Raw genomic sequence first — 15,433 nt, 5'->3', positions numbered from 1 at the left:
GAAAACACGGATCACCCAAAATTTCACTTTAACATCTTGCAATGTTCATAATTTACCTAAACCAAACAATATATTATTATTTATGCAGTTATTCTGCTACTTTAGAGTGCTTCCCGGACTCAATGAGAGCTTTCGACGCCAGTTTGCAATCTTTTTATCAGTGATTACGTTGTTGTACTCGTATTATTAATGCTCCATGTTACACCTAGTTTCGAAAACCACGCATCCATGGCTGTGTGATCACGGATACAGAAAAGTGGTCTGCTCAAATGCTTCAAAACCACTGCTTGATGTTGGAAACTACACTGTCAGGCACCACGCCATGTAATCGCACCTTGCACAAGTTGCCCGGGTTGTAACTGCTGCGGGACGTGTATCCGTGATCACGGAGTGCAGTTGAGCACTACGAGGCTTGGAAAACAGGAACGCAGTGCTCCCTTGAATGCAGCTAGCGCACGATCGCTTCAGTTTTACGCAGGAGATTCTAACGGAAATAAGAAGCCCGGTGTATCCTTGCATTAATGAAGTAATTACGATGATTATGCGTCCGATTTTATTTTTTTAATGAAAATCGCAGAAAATATTGAGCGAGAGTGAAACTCGAGCACGGCTAATCCGCAACACAGATAAACCACAGCCGGATAATCGGGAGTCTGCTGTTCCTCCATCTATATCTACACACGTGAAACACAATTCATTCTAAAGAAATGTTACCCTATTGCACTGACATCTGGTCTAAGAAGGAATAGGGAAATCAGTTGTCACCTTTTCTCAGGTTCCTTTCCAACTTGACAGTGTGCCACTCTCCCATAGTGACTGGTTCGGGTGCCCTGATGTTAGCAGGTCCAGAGCCAACGTCAAACCTCAATTCTGGGTGACCACCACTCAATCCAAACGAAACAAAATCACCAGTTCCACCGGAGTTTTGACCATTATACAAAATTAAGCCTAGAAAACAAAAGATAAGAAATTTTAGCAAAAAATATGCTTTCACAGAGAATAAATTGCAGAATAATCTTACAGAGCCAAAGAGAAAAAGTGATTTTTAGCAAAGGGATTATCACAAAAAAGGCTGCATGTACGCATGATACGTACAATTAAATGCTAGAATGAACAAAAGAATGAATGATGTTAAGGATACCAATGAATCATTACGTAAACAAGGAATACAGGAATTTGGCAAATGGAGGTAGCAATGGACTTTCAAGGTAATACACAGCATATGTTCACCCACACCAAATTAAAATAAATGTTAACAATAGTTTCTGCAACCCAGCCAAAAAGTTCAGGGTGTCATCAGAGGGCTGGTTTAGGGCCTTTTCGAAAATGCCACTAATCAAGTTAACTTCGTGGTCATTAGTTGATGAAGGACAACAATCTCATAAGGCACAAAATCAGCATTTCCATGTGTACTACATAGCCCACAAGCTGCCTCAACAGGTATTTGGCAAGGGGTGTTAGGACACCAGCCTCAAGCAAAACAGAAAACGATGCCAATTCAAAGAACTCCTATAGTTCGAAGTTCTGCCTAAATTTTATAAAAGTCCTTTATTATTTGGGGGAAAAATTAATTCCTATACCTATCTTTTCAGCTGCACAAAATATGTGTCCGACTTCATTTTTAGTTCCTGCCAGACCTGGAAATGTTGATAGGTTCCATAATAATTCCTTCATGTCGCTCTGAAAGATATCTATTCTTAATTATGCTCTCAAGAAGTCTAAGCCTCCTAGTCGTCTGCAGCTCCCTTCAGCCTCATTCAACGTCACAAATCTGTGTAATGCTTCCCGTACACCAGTAGCAGTTTTTCATGAATTGCACAGGTTTCCTTTGTATGAATTTTATTAAGTCCACTTATCAAGTATTTCTGCACCGAATCCCATATTGATGGCTACATTCTAACAACACCTGTCTCAAATTCGGCCAGTTTGAGAGAGGCATCTTAAACAAAGTGTAACAACATTAAAAAATTAAAATTCAAGCAAAAGGCCACTCTTTGCTTGCAAATGAATGCTTCTTTTTCAGTTTCATGAACTTTTGGTTTTTAATTACATTTTTCAAGTAAAAAAAATAATACTTTTTTTGCTCTCCTGAAAATTTGCTATTTTTGGGATACGTGTAACGTTAGAACTTAGCCATTGATATGCTGTTGTTGTTGTGTAACAACCTAAAGAGTGCCCCTCTCCATTTGAAAATCTTCCCAAAACATGGTTGATGGACTTCAGGCCTCTGCCAGAATTACTTCTCACATGTGCTCCCCACAAAAGATTCGATGATATCATTATATCTAGTAGAGATGGGTCGAATGGCAGAATTCTCGAACTCAAATATCGAATTCGAATATTAATCATTGCTCGAATATTTGAATACTTTGAATTTCAAATACCTCGAATACTAAACGATGAATGCGGGAATGTTTGACTCGGTTGCCTATGCAGTAGGAATCACAAGATTTTAGGGAGTAATTTTGATTTCCTTTAAAGGATTCGAACAGGAATTAAGCTGATTAATGGAATATTTTAATTTTATGGTACCGATTGGGCATATAGTTGAATCATCTAACATCTCTTTCAAATATTCTAAGGGGACACACCACCTCGCAAAATATGATTGCATGCCGTCTCGGCATTTACACTGCTACGATGTATTTCTGTCTGATGTATACATTCTTATCTACCAAACGCCATTTCAGCGGTATACCCATTTGATACTCGGCTTCATCCAACTTCTTATTTTCAACAGGTAGCTCGTTTTACCCCCACTCCTGCTGTCAAGTGCTAGCGGACAATCTGAGGCGTCTTGCAAAATACACGCGCTTCTCCACCAGATTTTCTTCAATTATTTTCAGTCCATCTTTGGAAGTCCTCATGAGATAAGAAGATGAATTTGAATTGCTATCAGGGAGAAAGCAAATATCCTGAGAAAATATCCCTTCGTCTGTGACTGTAACATCAGATATTTATAGCACAACTCATAAATTGTAACTTGATATGTGTTTTCGAAAAAAGTACCGCATCAACTTGGGAGAAGCTCAGCTGCTCATATCGAGTCTCGCCAGAATGCTAAGTCTCCGTCGTATTTTGACATTTATTTCCTCGCGTAAAATGCTTAAATAAAGTCGGAAATGCATCACGTTTGGTCTTATTCTTTTTTAAATTACGCGCACATTACTAATATTTCAATCCAATAAAGGTGTAATACCAATTGCCGAAAGTCATTGTTAGATACCTTCTGGGCTAATAGGTGATTCAGTTGACCTCCAGAAACTGGGAACTTTGAAACAGGTATGCTGAAAAAGGTCAGTGGGTGAGAAAAGGGGGGCGCGAAACATGTTTCTATTGTTCTCGCGTAACTTGATATTTTTTTCGTAGCTAATGTCTTCGTAATATGATCCCTGCGTGAGCTGGGACCTTTTATTTATTTCGGAGAAGAGGAAAGCCTCAGAGGGAGGGCTAGTGCTGAATGGAAGGGGATAGCAGATCTTGGGAAATGCGCTAATGTAACTATCCCACGGTGCTCTTGCAGCAGTTGACCTCCAGAAATGGGGAACTTCGAAGCAGGTAGGCAGAAAAAGGTCAGTGGGGGAGAAAGAGGGAAGGGTGAAACATGATTCTATTATTCTACTATACCTTGATATTTTCTTTTGAAGCTTTTCATTTATGGTCTTCGTAATACGAATCCTGCGCGAGCTGGGACCTTTTCACCTTTTGTTTGATTTCCGAGGGGAGGAACGCGTGGGAGGCCAAGGGCTGATGGATGGACGTCAAACTCTTTTCACCGCTCTAACCCGCACATTTGATGTAGTTCGTCAACTTGCCTATAACGGCACTGCATGCAAAAAATGACTAGAGTTCTTTACAATTTTCCGAGTCAACTACCAGCGACAGTGTACAGCGCGAAATTCGAAGTATTCGAGAGTGTAACTTTAGCATAATTATTCAAGACCTCGAATATCAAATGCTTTCTAGTATTCGAGGTATTCGAGTGCTCGCGGATACTATTCGCACATCTCTAATACCTAGATATTACACTCCATCTGTCACATATGTTATCACCAACCACAACATATACATGGGGATAGTTGAATGACCTTAGGCACAACAAATGCGCCACAGTACATTTGCTATAAAATAAGGTTTTTAAGAGGCAGCAGTCGCAATGAAGGCTTTTATGCGGAATCTGACAACGCTGGCATGTAGGTTGGTCCTCCCTCTTCAAATCCTTATCCACACGAATTGATTGCAACAATTGATGTTGGCTCGGTAGACATTAAAAATGGAATTTCCACTTGCTTCTCCCTCCACTTGCAAAGTACCCTCAGATGAGATCAGTTTTTCGTGTGCAAAAGCACTACCCCGATTTTCATTCATCCCCAACTCTGCAAAGACCACGGAGCTAAGGGTATGAGTGGGCAACAGGTATACAAATGGTACACGAATTCAAGGATAATCATGCATATGTCCTTATATGAACAGTATTCCGGATAGCCATTGGTTCCAGACAAATCATTTGCAGAAGTTGAAGCAACAATGCTGGAAGAAGGAAGCATGAGGCGCCTTGCAGAGAGGCTGGAGGGAGGCAACCATCGTACCTCCAACAGAGGACTAGTCTGGCTATCATAGGTGAAAAAAAAATCAGCTTCATATTTCCTACAGTACCCAGAGCACTAAAGTCATAAACGTGATGATGTTCGTTAGACATCTCCCTCGCTGGAGGTATTTCCTGAATTATTGCCATATGAGATCGTTGACCTTTGTCATCAAGTGAAATTGAAATTGGGTTCCTTGATTATTGCCACTTTCAAAAACACCACTAGAACGTATCCAGATTCTGAAAGCAAAATACTTGTGTGGGGTGACCATGGAAAATGGATACCATCCTGGTAAGGCAATAACTTTTCCCAGGTCTTACGATTAATGAATTGAAAACTTCAATGATTTAGAAATAGCTACTCAAAACATGGGCATGAGGTTGATAAAAAAGAAAAAAAATATGTGGATTTGTGGATCTTAATGTTTCAAACAATCATAATAGGGAAGTGCACTAATTTTTTTTTATTGCTGAATTTGAAAGTTTAGCTTAAAAAAGAAACATTAGTATGGTCACTTTTATTTTCTGCATCTGGGGTATGCACTTAAAAACATTTTGAAAGTCGGAAAATTTCATGTTGCGCTGAAACACAGTGCCTCCATCTTGATTGAGATGTGACGTCACAAGGCAGTAGTCACCAGTGGAGTATCGCTGTATTCCGTCGCCTTCTTTAGCGCGGCGAGAGTTTCCGGGAATCGGTGGAGTTTGCTTCCTAAAAATGTCGTCTAGTACCGAAAACATGAATTCAAAATAGAATTATAAATGATTTTTTGTTCCAAATTTCATCTCGACGTCGAAACAAAAGCCTGGAGAAGATATTCATTCCCGTGCCTTAAGCACAAGCTATACGGAATAAATGGTTCAAGGCTGCTCCTGACTCTTACCTATCGATGATATTCTGTTTTGAAGTTTGAAGGTATTGTAAGATCAAATTGATATTTATATTATAATAATTTACTTAATAGGTACCTTAGTCACATCAGAAAGTGTGTTGAGTCAAAATATAGCATCTTCCGCGTAGACCTACGTAATTTATAAACTGAAAGTAGTTTGGTTAAAGAATTATGGCGCGACTGTTTTTTTACACGACCGGGCAAAATGCGTACTTTGCCCATGATATGTGCATATATGATAACAAACGATTTTTGTTAAAGTTAATCTTTACTTGGTGAAATTAGTACATTTATAGGTGATACAGATATAAAGGTACACGGCAGGTCGCGCGGCGTAATTTGTACTCCACTGGTGACGGGTTCATCTTGCTGATCTAAAAAATTAGCTACAATACCTCGAACTTTGAAAACTCGCAATATAGGCAGTCAAAGTACATTGTAAGAATACACGAGACCATTATAGCCCAGAATGTACGTACAATGCTGAAATCCTTGGTTTTCAAAGATTGACGTATTTTATACGCCAGCGCGCCCGGTCCAGGGTTATCAACTTTTATTTCATCATATTTGTTAGTTGAAATTATATTTCAGAATGGTTCTTTTAGCACTGCTACTGAGGTAAACTGGTAGGTACTGAGTACAAGGTACTGAGGTATGTACTGAGTAAAAAAACTCCCTTTGGAGTAATGTGAATTACAAGTGTTCGAGATATATGGCATTTTATATTCGCTTTGTGTTCTTATTAATTATGCCTGTACGCATATTGTTGCTTGCCGCGAGCCTTTAATGGTATGTGCTCTTGCAAGAGTGGTTTTCATTTTTAATGTGGAAGTTGGTCAGTATAAGCAAAGAAAAAAATAACATTTTAGCGCACACCAACCCTTGTAGTCATCGTATCTCGGCGTTTGTAATGACACTGCTAAAATACCTAAACGCCATAATGACGATAAAAATTTTTTCTCATGTCAATGATTGCTGCAATGATAATTAATGATAAACTAGACGCCGTATGATCACAATGAAGGCAACAAAAAATAACGCCATGACGTAGACTTGAACCACGGTCCTTCGGGTTACACCCTTCCTGTATCTCGTGCACGCTACCACTACCCCAACCGATCCATTTCGGTAATGTGGATATTTTAAAATTTTATATATAACTTGTAAAAAGTAACGCATGAAAATTAATTAATTACAGCCTAACTAACGCCCTAATTGAAAAAGATGCAGCAAGGTACGCGGCCTCCCCTTGTTAGCCTTAACGTCTCGCATTGAACGAGCATTGGAGCGTTGAACCTGTCCTCCTTATTCAAAAATTCAGTAACCATAAATACATCAAAGTTTGGTATACCATTTATAAATCGTTGGAATTTTCCTTCTCCCAACCAAGATTATCTTTTCTTGAACCCATCCTGGACAGCGAACCATTGCAACAACCAGCCAGCTCGGAAATAAGGCTAACATCCCATGATTCTAGTAGCGAAGGGCGAACGTTCCGGCCGGCGTGAATACATACGCAACGAATAAGTCTTGCAGCAAACGTCTGAAATAGGTTTATTAGTTTGACTCGGTTCTTACAAAAAAAGTTTTGGCATGATAAACGGCATTTTGCCAAAATATACCCAGCGAAAAATAAATGCCATCATGCATTTATTAAAGATTCAATGTGCTATTCGTACTACTCTTTCCAAACTTGAAGTTGACACGTAAATGAATATTAATATATTACGCAATGATGAAGTCGTTTACTCAAAAGAGAAGCAGCCACATATGTAATCTGAAGATATTTTATGACAGCAAAAAACGGATACCCTCAAATTCTGTAATTTTTCTATGCAATAATAGTGGTAGAACTAAACGGTGTAGAAGCTGCCTTCTGCTACTGCCTTGTGACGTCACGGCCAATATTCAACATGGACACCCGTTTTCGCGGCCTTTGAATTTTTCCATATTTCAGACGGTCATCTCGAATCAAGTATTCACTATTAGGATTTAAACTGTGGTTTTACGACATTATATTATTCTGAACTCTTATTTTAAAAATGTGTTTGGTGCATTTGAAACACTAGTGCACTTCCCTATCAGCAAAAAAAAAATAAAAAAATAAACTCGGCAAAGCACTAAGCTACGCATTTGTGAAACAATTTTCAAAGCTCACAAGAAATTTCCAATGGATAAAAATTGGATCAGAAATACATCGTGATTAGATAATAGTTTCTGCTTACCATCGGGTGACTCAGGTTTGAATGATATTTCAATAGAGAATTGAAGATATGCGCCAGGTAAGGGAGGCAAACTCATGAACGACACAGGATTTTGGTCAAAGCGTGGTATCACATCTTTGATGACAAGGACCGTTGGAATCTCCATCTTCACCGAGTCGCTCATGGCGGTGCAAACATAGATGCCAGCATCACTAGGCTGCACAATTGGAATTTTCAATGTGTCCTAGAGTAAACAAAAATGTACCATTGAGTAATGTGGAAGAGCAAGTGAGTATCCAAATCTCATTACTAATTCAATATGAAATCAAAACACATGTGCAGATACTTTAATCAACATTAAGCATCATCATACCCGATCAACAATTGCATCTTTAGGCAGGAATCCTCCTTGTCTGGACCAAACGTGAGTGACAGGTGGGTCCAAATCGGTGCGACACTCCATCACCACAGCTGAACCATACGGAGCAGATCGAGTCTCAATGGGGAATGGATAAGGCGTTGTGGTCCGTTGCCCATCAGTTTCAGATGGAGAGAGGTCATTTGTACCTGAAAGAAAATATCAGATGCAAAGTACGGAGAGAATGTACATTACAGCCAACTCAACAATCATCAGACACCTAATTATTCTGTTTACTGATTATCCCAGCTGTTTTTCCTCTCCCTGGATATGCAATTTAAATTTTTCACTGACCATGTGATCTAATTTCCCTGACTTAAAGTCCTAATATTTAATTCTCCAGCACTTGCCTGACCAATGTGAACCCACTTTTAATACACTGTGTAATTCACATTCACAAAAAAAATTTTTCTTTGTTTACAGTGGGGGAATAAACCCTTACCATCGCCTGCATTCACCACTGCTCACCATAAAAATCATTTGCCCATTAAATTATACTTCAATTTTCACTTGAATTTGAATTACTTTTTTGATTTATGCCAAGGTTTATTAGTAAAGTATAATATTTATGATCTACATATTATTTATGGAACAAATTCTAAATCAACCATTTACAAATGCATTTGAGAAATTAACACTATTTTTACGGCCACTTCTCGCTGCTATGAAGTGATAAAAAAAAGCCTCCAGCAATTAACAACAGCATGGTACATATAAAACTATGTAACCATTAAGTTCTCACCTTGAATGGTAAGCACGTAATCTTCTTTGTACACTCCAGCTGAAGTTTTAGCAGTGCAAGTGTACACCCCACCGTTCCTTGGGTTTACATTATTGACCCTGAAAAATAGAATACATGATACATATGTGCAATAAAACATCCATCTTGTAAACTTCCTTCAATCATCAACTACATTATCTGAAAATTCCTAGAGTGAAAAATTTTAGACTGTAATACAGTGAAAAAGTGTATTAACCAACCACTGACATTTCCACAGAAAAATGGTTTTCACGAGGGGTGGTCATTGGACAGCAGTTGAGAGGACCAGCAGGGGTGTAAAAAATAAAAATAATAAAATACATATGTGAAAAAACATATGTGAACACCAAGGACTGGGTGAATGATTTGAACAAATTACGAAAACTACTGAGCTAACAAATAATTATAAGTACATAGCTACCTCAAGTTTAAATAAGCTTTCCAACTCACTAGTTTTGTAGTTAATATTATTTAATTCACTACAGTAAAACTTTGATTTTACACAGTTGGAGGGACCGAAATATGGGCACTGTGTAAAATCAAAGTGTGTAAAATCAAGAGTTGGTATTGAGGAGGAGTATAGTTTTCAGGATAACATTTGCTCATTATTTTTAGAATGCTTACAATTAGTCATACACTTTTGTATAGTTCTGATTTAAACTAGAACCGGAACCAGAAAAAGTCTCACATGTGAGGTTTCATGGTAAAAGAGTATGAAATCCTTTTCAAACGCATCAGATATGTTTCCCGGATTCAATTACTCATTTGGAGGCAAGAAAATGAAGCCTAACAATCTTATTTACTCACAGCAACACCACAGATGACGTATTACCTTAAGGGAAACAACATTGCGTTCCTGAACAATGTATCCCATGGTTGAACAACATGGTTGAATTGCTAGCATTTCTGGCACTAAGATTACATCTGTTACCCAGGAGAAATTTCAGAATGGTGATACTAAATGTTCGCAGAGAAGCTAATTTTCGAAAATATTCTCATTAAAAGCAGTTTTCAGGAAATCCGTTTAATGACCTGCAGACAAACAAAGATTGGAGATTTAAGAAATGAAATATCCGAGGATAGTTATCCAAATTAATCCCATTAACTGGGAGCAAAATTGTGCTAATACATCACAAAGGCTTTACACCCATTGGGCCTGGGTTCAAGTCCTGGAAGTAGCAGAAAGTTGTCATAGATGGCCCTATCCTTACTTGACTGTAACTTCCAGTGCACCACTCTGTCCAGCAGATGTGACGTTAAGTCCTGGTCCCTTTGGAGCCTCTCATTACAACATGGCTAAAGCCAACAAAGGGTTTCTATCTCCCCACCCCTTACTTCATGGCACTAATGACCTCAGCTGTCAGTTACCTTCTTCCAAATAGCATACCATAGATAAAACAGAGCACACAGGACCCGGGATATTCGGAAATTCTGATTTTTTTGGTGTTGATTAAATAACCGCACCACTGCCGTCATGCCGCCCGTCATGCATAAAAAATGACTAATAGTCAATAGAAAAATTTTCCCTCTTTATTATCTACACGCATTGAAAAAGCATTTCCACATGAAATTTTAGCATTAGTAGATTGACTCTACCGGGAATAGCTTCTCTGTCACCATTCTTCAGCGAATTCAGCGCCGGGATCTTCGACTCACAAGCACTCCTCTTCACGTAATATTTTGCTTCCACATATCTGATAATAACATCGGACACTTTTTTATTTCGATTTAATGCTGCTAAGCCATTCCTGAGTTTAAAGGGACAGCCTTATCATTCACGTCTTGAATTTGATTTCAATGATTACATGACGATTGACGACGCGAGTTATTCTCCGAGGGCATTAATTCCCGTTCCGTTAAAAATAAACACTTTCCATCTAGAGGAGTTAAGCTAATAGCTATTTAAGTCCAACCATGTTTAATTTAAATCCGCTGCCAATGAGATACAAGTTGAGTTAGTCCTGATAAGCGCGCCGCGCAAGCAACTTTCCCTCGCCTCCATTCGTCCCGCAGATGTGGGGTTAGCCCGCGGAATGAGACAACGTATGCTTTTACCATCGTGTTGAATCACCATCGACTTACCTCCATACTAGAAGTACGACTGTCTTTTTTGGTTCACCTTGATAGCCAAAATTCACGGGAGGATTTTTAACGACTAATTTCGCGATTATATTTCGCTAGAAAACCTTCAGTTGGGGATAGGCGTTCCGTAGTTCATAATTCCAGATTAACGACCATCTACTGTAATTACAATAAATATGTTATAAACAGCTTCGGCCAATAAGTCGAATAATAAACGAAAGGTGATAATGTTAATATCTCCGGCGATCATCTGTATTAATCAAAAGTAGTTATGCATACACGGCGATTGCCGTATGTTTTAGGTTTTGATATCCTTCTACGGCAAATTTCAACCAAGAGCGATATTCGCGTGCGTAAAGCAGTCTGAAATATTGCTGAGGGGGCGCAGGGGGAAGCATTAATTAGATTCGCGATGTTTTTAGTTTCGCGCTTAACAGCGCGACGCCATTTCAACAGTTCCTGTATTCCTTTTTACAACTCATTGAGACGAATAAGTAACCTAACTTCATATAGCTCCAGTCAGGATTTTCAAAAGAATTCGAAAGACAACTGCGTAAAATCAAGATTAGCAGCCTCTTTGGGGCTAGGGTTGGGCTGCGAAAAATCGAAAAACTGCGTAAAATCAATAAAAGATGTAAAATCGAAGTTTCACCATTGCAATTCCCTATGCTTTCCAGCCGGACTTGAGAGTCGCTGCGTAAAAACGAGACTTGATGTAAAATTAAAGTGCGTAAAATCGAAGTTTTACTGTATTTTCTACTACAATGCCTGAAATTATGTCAAATTAGAAATGAATTTTAAATGACATTTTATAGGTAGGCATAAGCACTAAACATATTTGTAAAATTGAAATGCAAAATTTAAAATGCATGTGTGAACTCCCTTCCTTAGTCTCTTATCTCCCGAGTTAATTTTCCTTTCATATTCAGTTTTGATGAAAAATTGTCTTGCATATGTTGTACGTAGACAACCGTGAATAGGTAAAAGTAAAATTTTGATTTTTTTGCTCCCCTTGTGACTTGCAGCTTTTCAAAATGACAAAGTACAGGGAAAGGTCTTTGAATGGGGTGCATTTAATATGGGTACAACAATTTGTCCTGTAAAATACTGGTCTTGAAGAGGGGTGGTCGCTAAATGGGAGTAGCCATCACGAGCGGTTCCACTGTATGTACAGTGGAACCGCGTTAAAGCAAGTAAGGGCTATGCAAGGCCCCCACCATTACAAGAGAGAGCAGATGCACCGTCAATTGACCCAATAATTACCATGTAAAAATATTCATTCCAGCAAGGCCCTTTTAGTGCTGGCACTCGCCATAGTGACAGTTCACACTGCTAGAAAAACTTCACCAAGAATTCCTAATCTCTGTCATTGATGGCGATCTGTTAGAAATGAAGTTAATATGGAGTAACCACAGAAAAAGTGTAAGGAGAGGTTAAAAAGATGCACAATGTATACACTTCAAGGGTGATATTTATGTAGTATGAGGGTTAATTCTTGGTATCGCGACACAGTGGTAAAATTGTGATGACATTTGTGTACCCAAAAATGGTAATTGCTGGGTACACATTGTGTACACTTCTGGTATCTCAACAGACTGATAACTTAGTGGTATAATCTGTGTAATATCTGATGCAACAAATTGAGTATGGCTGTGGTATCAATAATGTACAGGGTGAAACAACTGAACGATTTGAGTAACTTAGTGAGTAGAAAAGTGTAGTAAATGTGTACTTTTACATGATGCACCATACTTATACACATATTTGTTACACTGATTTTTCGCCAGGGTACACATCCAAAAATTCACTTGGAGTGCAAAAATTGATAATTTTGAAGACTCTTGTCAAAGATGGAGAGAAAAATTTAGAAAGAAGAGAATGATCAATTCAGAAAGAAATCCAATCTATAAAATCTGTAGATGATGACAAGGCTTGTAGGGAATTAAAATTTTCTCTGATAAAAATGGTAACATGAGAGACTTATTGCACTGAAATACATTTAAAATTTCCCCATCTCATTTCAGCTTTGTATCATCACACAAGAGTAGCATTCGGAAACAGAATCATCACCAATAGACATTATTACGTAACATGAAAGATAGATGCAACAAGGCTGACATTCTGCACACCTCCCGATTGGAGAGGAAGCTTAAGAAAAAATGTGGCATTATTTCCCATTCAAACAAGGAAAAAATGGTAATTTAAATAATGGAAATTTTACACTGTTAAATAATTCATCAAGTCACTCTCAGGTCAGGAGATGAGACTGAGTGGCAGAGGAATATTTCCAGTGTTTTAATATGTATAGCTTTCTACAACAGGTGTCCACTGCATAGCAAATGAAAAATTCCCAGAGATTTCTAGGGGAACCACTTAGAATTCCAGGGTGCTATCCGGTCCTCAGTATTTTTGGCTAAATATGTACAGCTCATGGGGAGTCAATTACGGACCACACGAATACTTGTGAAGTAATAGCATTGCTATGTGACACATTTCCAGATGATAAAACTTATCTACAAAAATCTAATTTACCAATGTAACAAGGGGAGACCACGAAACTTGCACCGCCTTTTCCAATGCCGTATTTTTCATGGCCTTCGGAATGGTGAACACATCCCTGAACTAATAGTGGTTTCGTTGAATGGGCCTTAGTTTGGCTGTAATTAATTGATTTTCATGCGGTACTTTTCACAAGCCACGTACAGTTCCATGATATCACACTTCTAAGCAGACGGATCCGTCCGTGGGGTACGGCATTGAAAAAGGCTGAGCAAGTTTTGTGGTCCCCCCTTGTAAGTAAGATTTTTGGTGCCTATGGTTTTTTGTTACAAGTTACAATTAGTTTTGCTCTTTTAATTTTGAATGCCTTGCGTAGATCACCAATACTTCTTTCTATAGCCACAGTGTTGATACTTGAGGCTGCACATTTCAAAATGTAAAACATCTGCATCAAGTAACTCCCCAAATACGTTGCTTTTTACATTTTCTAATCAAATTTTGATTCCTGTTTTCAAACATTATTGATCGATTAACATATTAAATCAAAGCATATTGCTGATGTCATACACCCTCACTACTTGGAGCACTACTGGCCATCTACTGCACAAGAAGGGTCCCACTTGTATGGACTGTGGCTTGATCAAGGGGACTTTACATGTATGTACGTATGCAGTTTGGTAACAGAAGGACCAAGCAAAGCGAACTTGAATTAACAAGGAGCTGAAATTAAAATTCTCCAAAGACACAAAGATAGAATTCATTCACCAATAAAATAGTGGGAGCGTGCACAAACCTCAAAAGATTGGCCCGAGTTTGGATGTTTGAGGCAAATTCTTCTCCTGCCTTGGACCACGACACAACGGCATTTGGATCCCCGGAGACATCACAGCGAATGTCGACAGTGTCTCCAATGCGAATAATTTCTTGACTAGTATCAATGTGTAGGGCTATGTCATTCAGTCCTGGTCAGATTAATAGGAGCAAAAAAAATGTTCATTCGTGAGTTGAAGGAATCACGTAAAAATAATATTCATGCTGAAAGAATGTCAACACGAGCCACTAGCAATTTTCAATGGACAAAACTGGAATCAATGAACAAATACGATCAATGCTTTCCTTTTATTACAGAATAAATGATCATTCCAATATTTTTGCATGTAATGTTTCTCAAATTTCTAGCCAATAATAAAACTAGGAAATAAAATGGAGAATATTTTTCCATAACAATTTACAACTTGCTCATGAGCTGAGTCATGGATCATTAATTGTGCCTTGAAATGAGATTGGCACCCTTATGAAGTAAATAACAGCCAGGCCTGAAGAGGAGGAGCAAGCTAGCTTTCATCAAACTAAGAATCTTCCAGAATAAGCAACATAAAACAAAGCTAGGAGAAATATTTGCCAGATTATGATCCATGCAAAGGCAAATACTATTTATTTGTAAACAGCCGTTGAAAGATATTTCAAATGAACCAATTGCATTTAAAATGATAATACCTGGAAAAAATATGACAATTAATGTCTCCCATTGCACCCATGAAAGGACGATTGTATTCCTCACAACACAATATTTAAGAACCGATATTAAATATATTTTATGAAAACAAGGTTATGAACAATATTTAGTGAATGCATTGAAATCTTCTTTGCAAATTTCTTACAGGATTGAATCAAGGTAGATCACAGCAAAATTTAAAGAAAGAAATAACTTAATATGCAGAGGTAATTAAGACTTTAAGTTTTACAGGGGTTACCTTGGCATTACAGTGATACAGGGTCAATTAGATCAATGATGAAATATAACAAGTAATCCAATATTACCACTGACTTCAAAGCAACTATCTGAAGCAGCACATATTCATATCTTGCACAGAGAAATTGGTAGATGTTTTGCGAGGAAGGAAGGACCTTGGCTCACTTTCTATAGATATGCCTGATACAAAACCAAACAAACAACGGGAAATACCTACTATCAAGCTAAATTCCATC

At 38.2% G+C, this 15,433-nt stretch overlaps 1 protein-coding gene across 8 annotated transcripts in view; it reads right to left on the bottom strand.

Annotated features, from left to right (window-relative positions):
* Positions 1-15,433, bottom strand: part of LOC124164372 (basement membrane-specific heparan sulfate proteoglycan core protein-like) — a 1,400,348-nt gene that overhangs the window by 51,918 nt on the left and 1,332,997 nt on the right. For all 8 annotated transcript variants that reach the window (XM_046541669.1, XM_046541671.1, XM_046541670.1 and 5 more), the window contains 5 exons: positions 14,238-14,406; positions 8,846-8,943; positions 8,059-8,252; positions 7,707-7,929; positions 766-948 (listed from right to left, as the gene is read on the bottom strand). In XM_046541669.1, coding sequence (XP_046397625.1) covers positions 766-948; positions 7,707-7,929; positions 8,059-8,252; positions 8,846-8,943; positions 14,238-14,406 — 867 coding nt within the window. The remainder of the gene's footprint in view (positions 1-765; positions 949-7,706; positions 7,930-8,058; positions 8,253-8,845; positions 8,944-14,237; positions 14,407-15,433) is intronic.

This window comes from Ischnura elegans, chromosome 8 (assembly GCF_921293095.1).
Source record: "Ischnura elegans chromosome 8, ioIscEleg1.1, whole genome shotgun sequence".
NCBI lineage: Eukaryota > Metazoa > Arthropoda > Insecta > Odonata > Coenagrionidae > Ischnura > Ischnura elegans.
The sequence above is the reverse complement of the archived record's forward strand: the minus strand, read 5'-3'. Positions and strand labels throughout refer to the sequence as shown.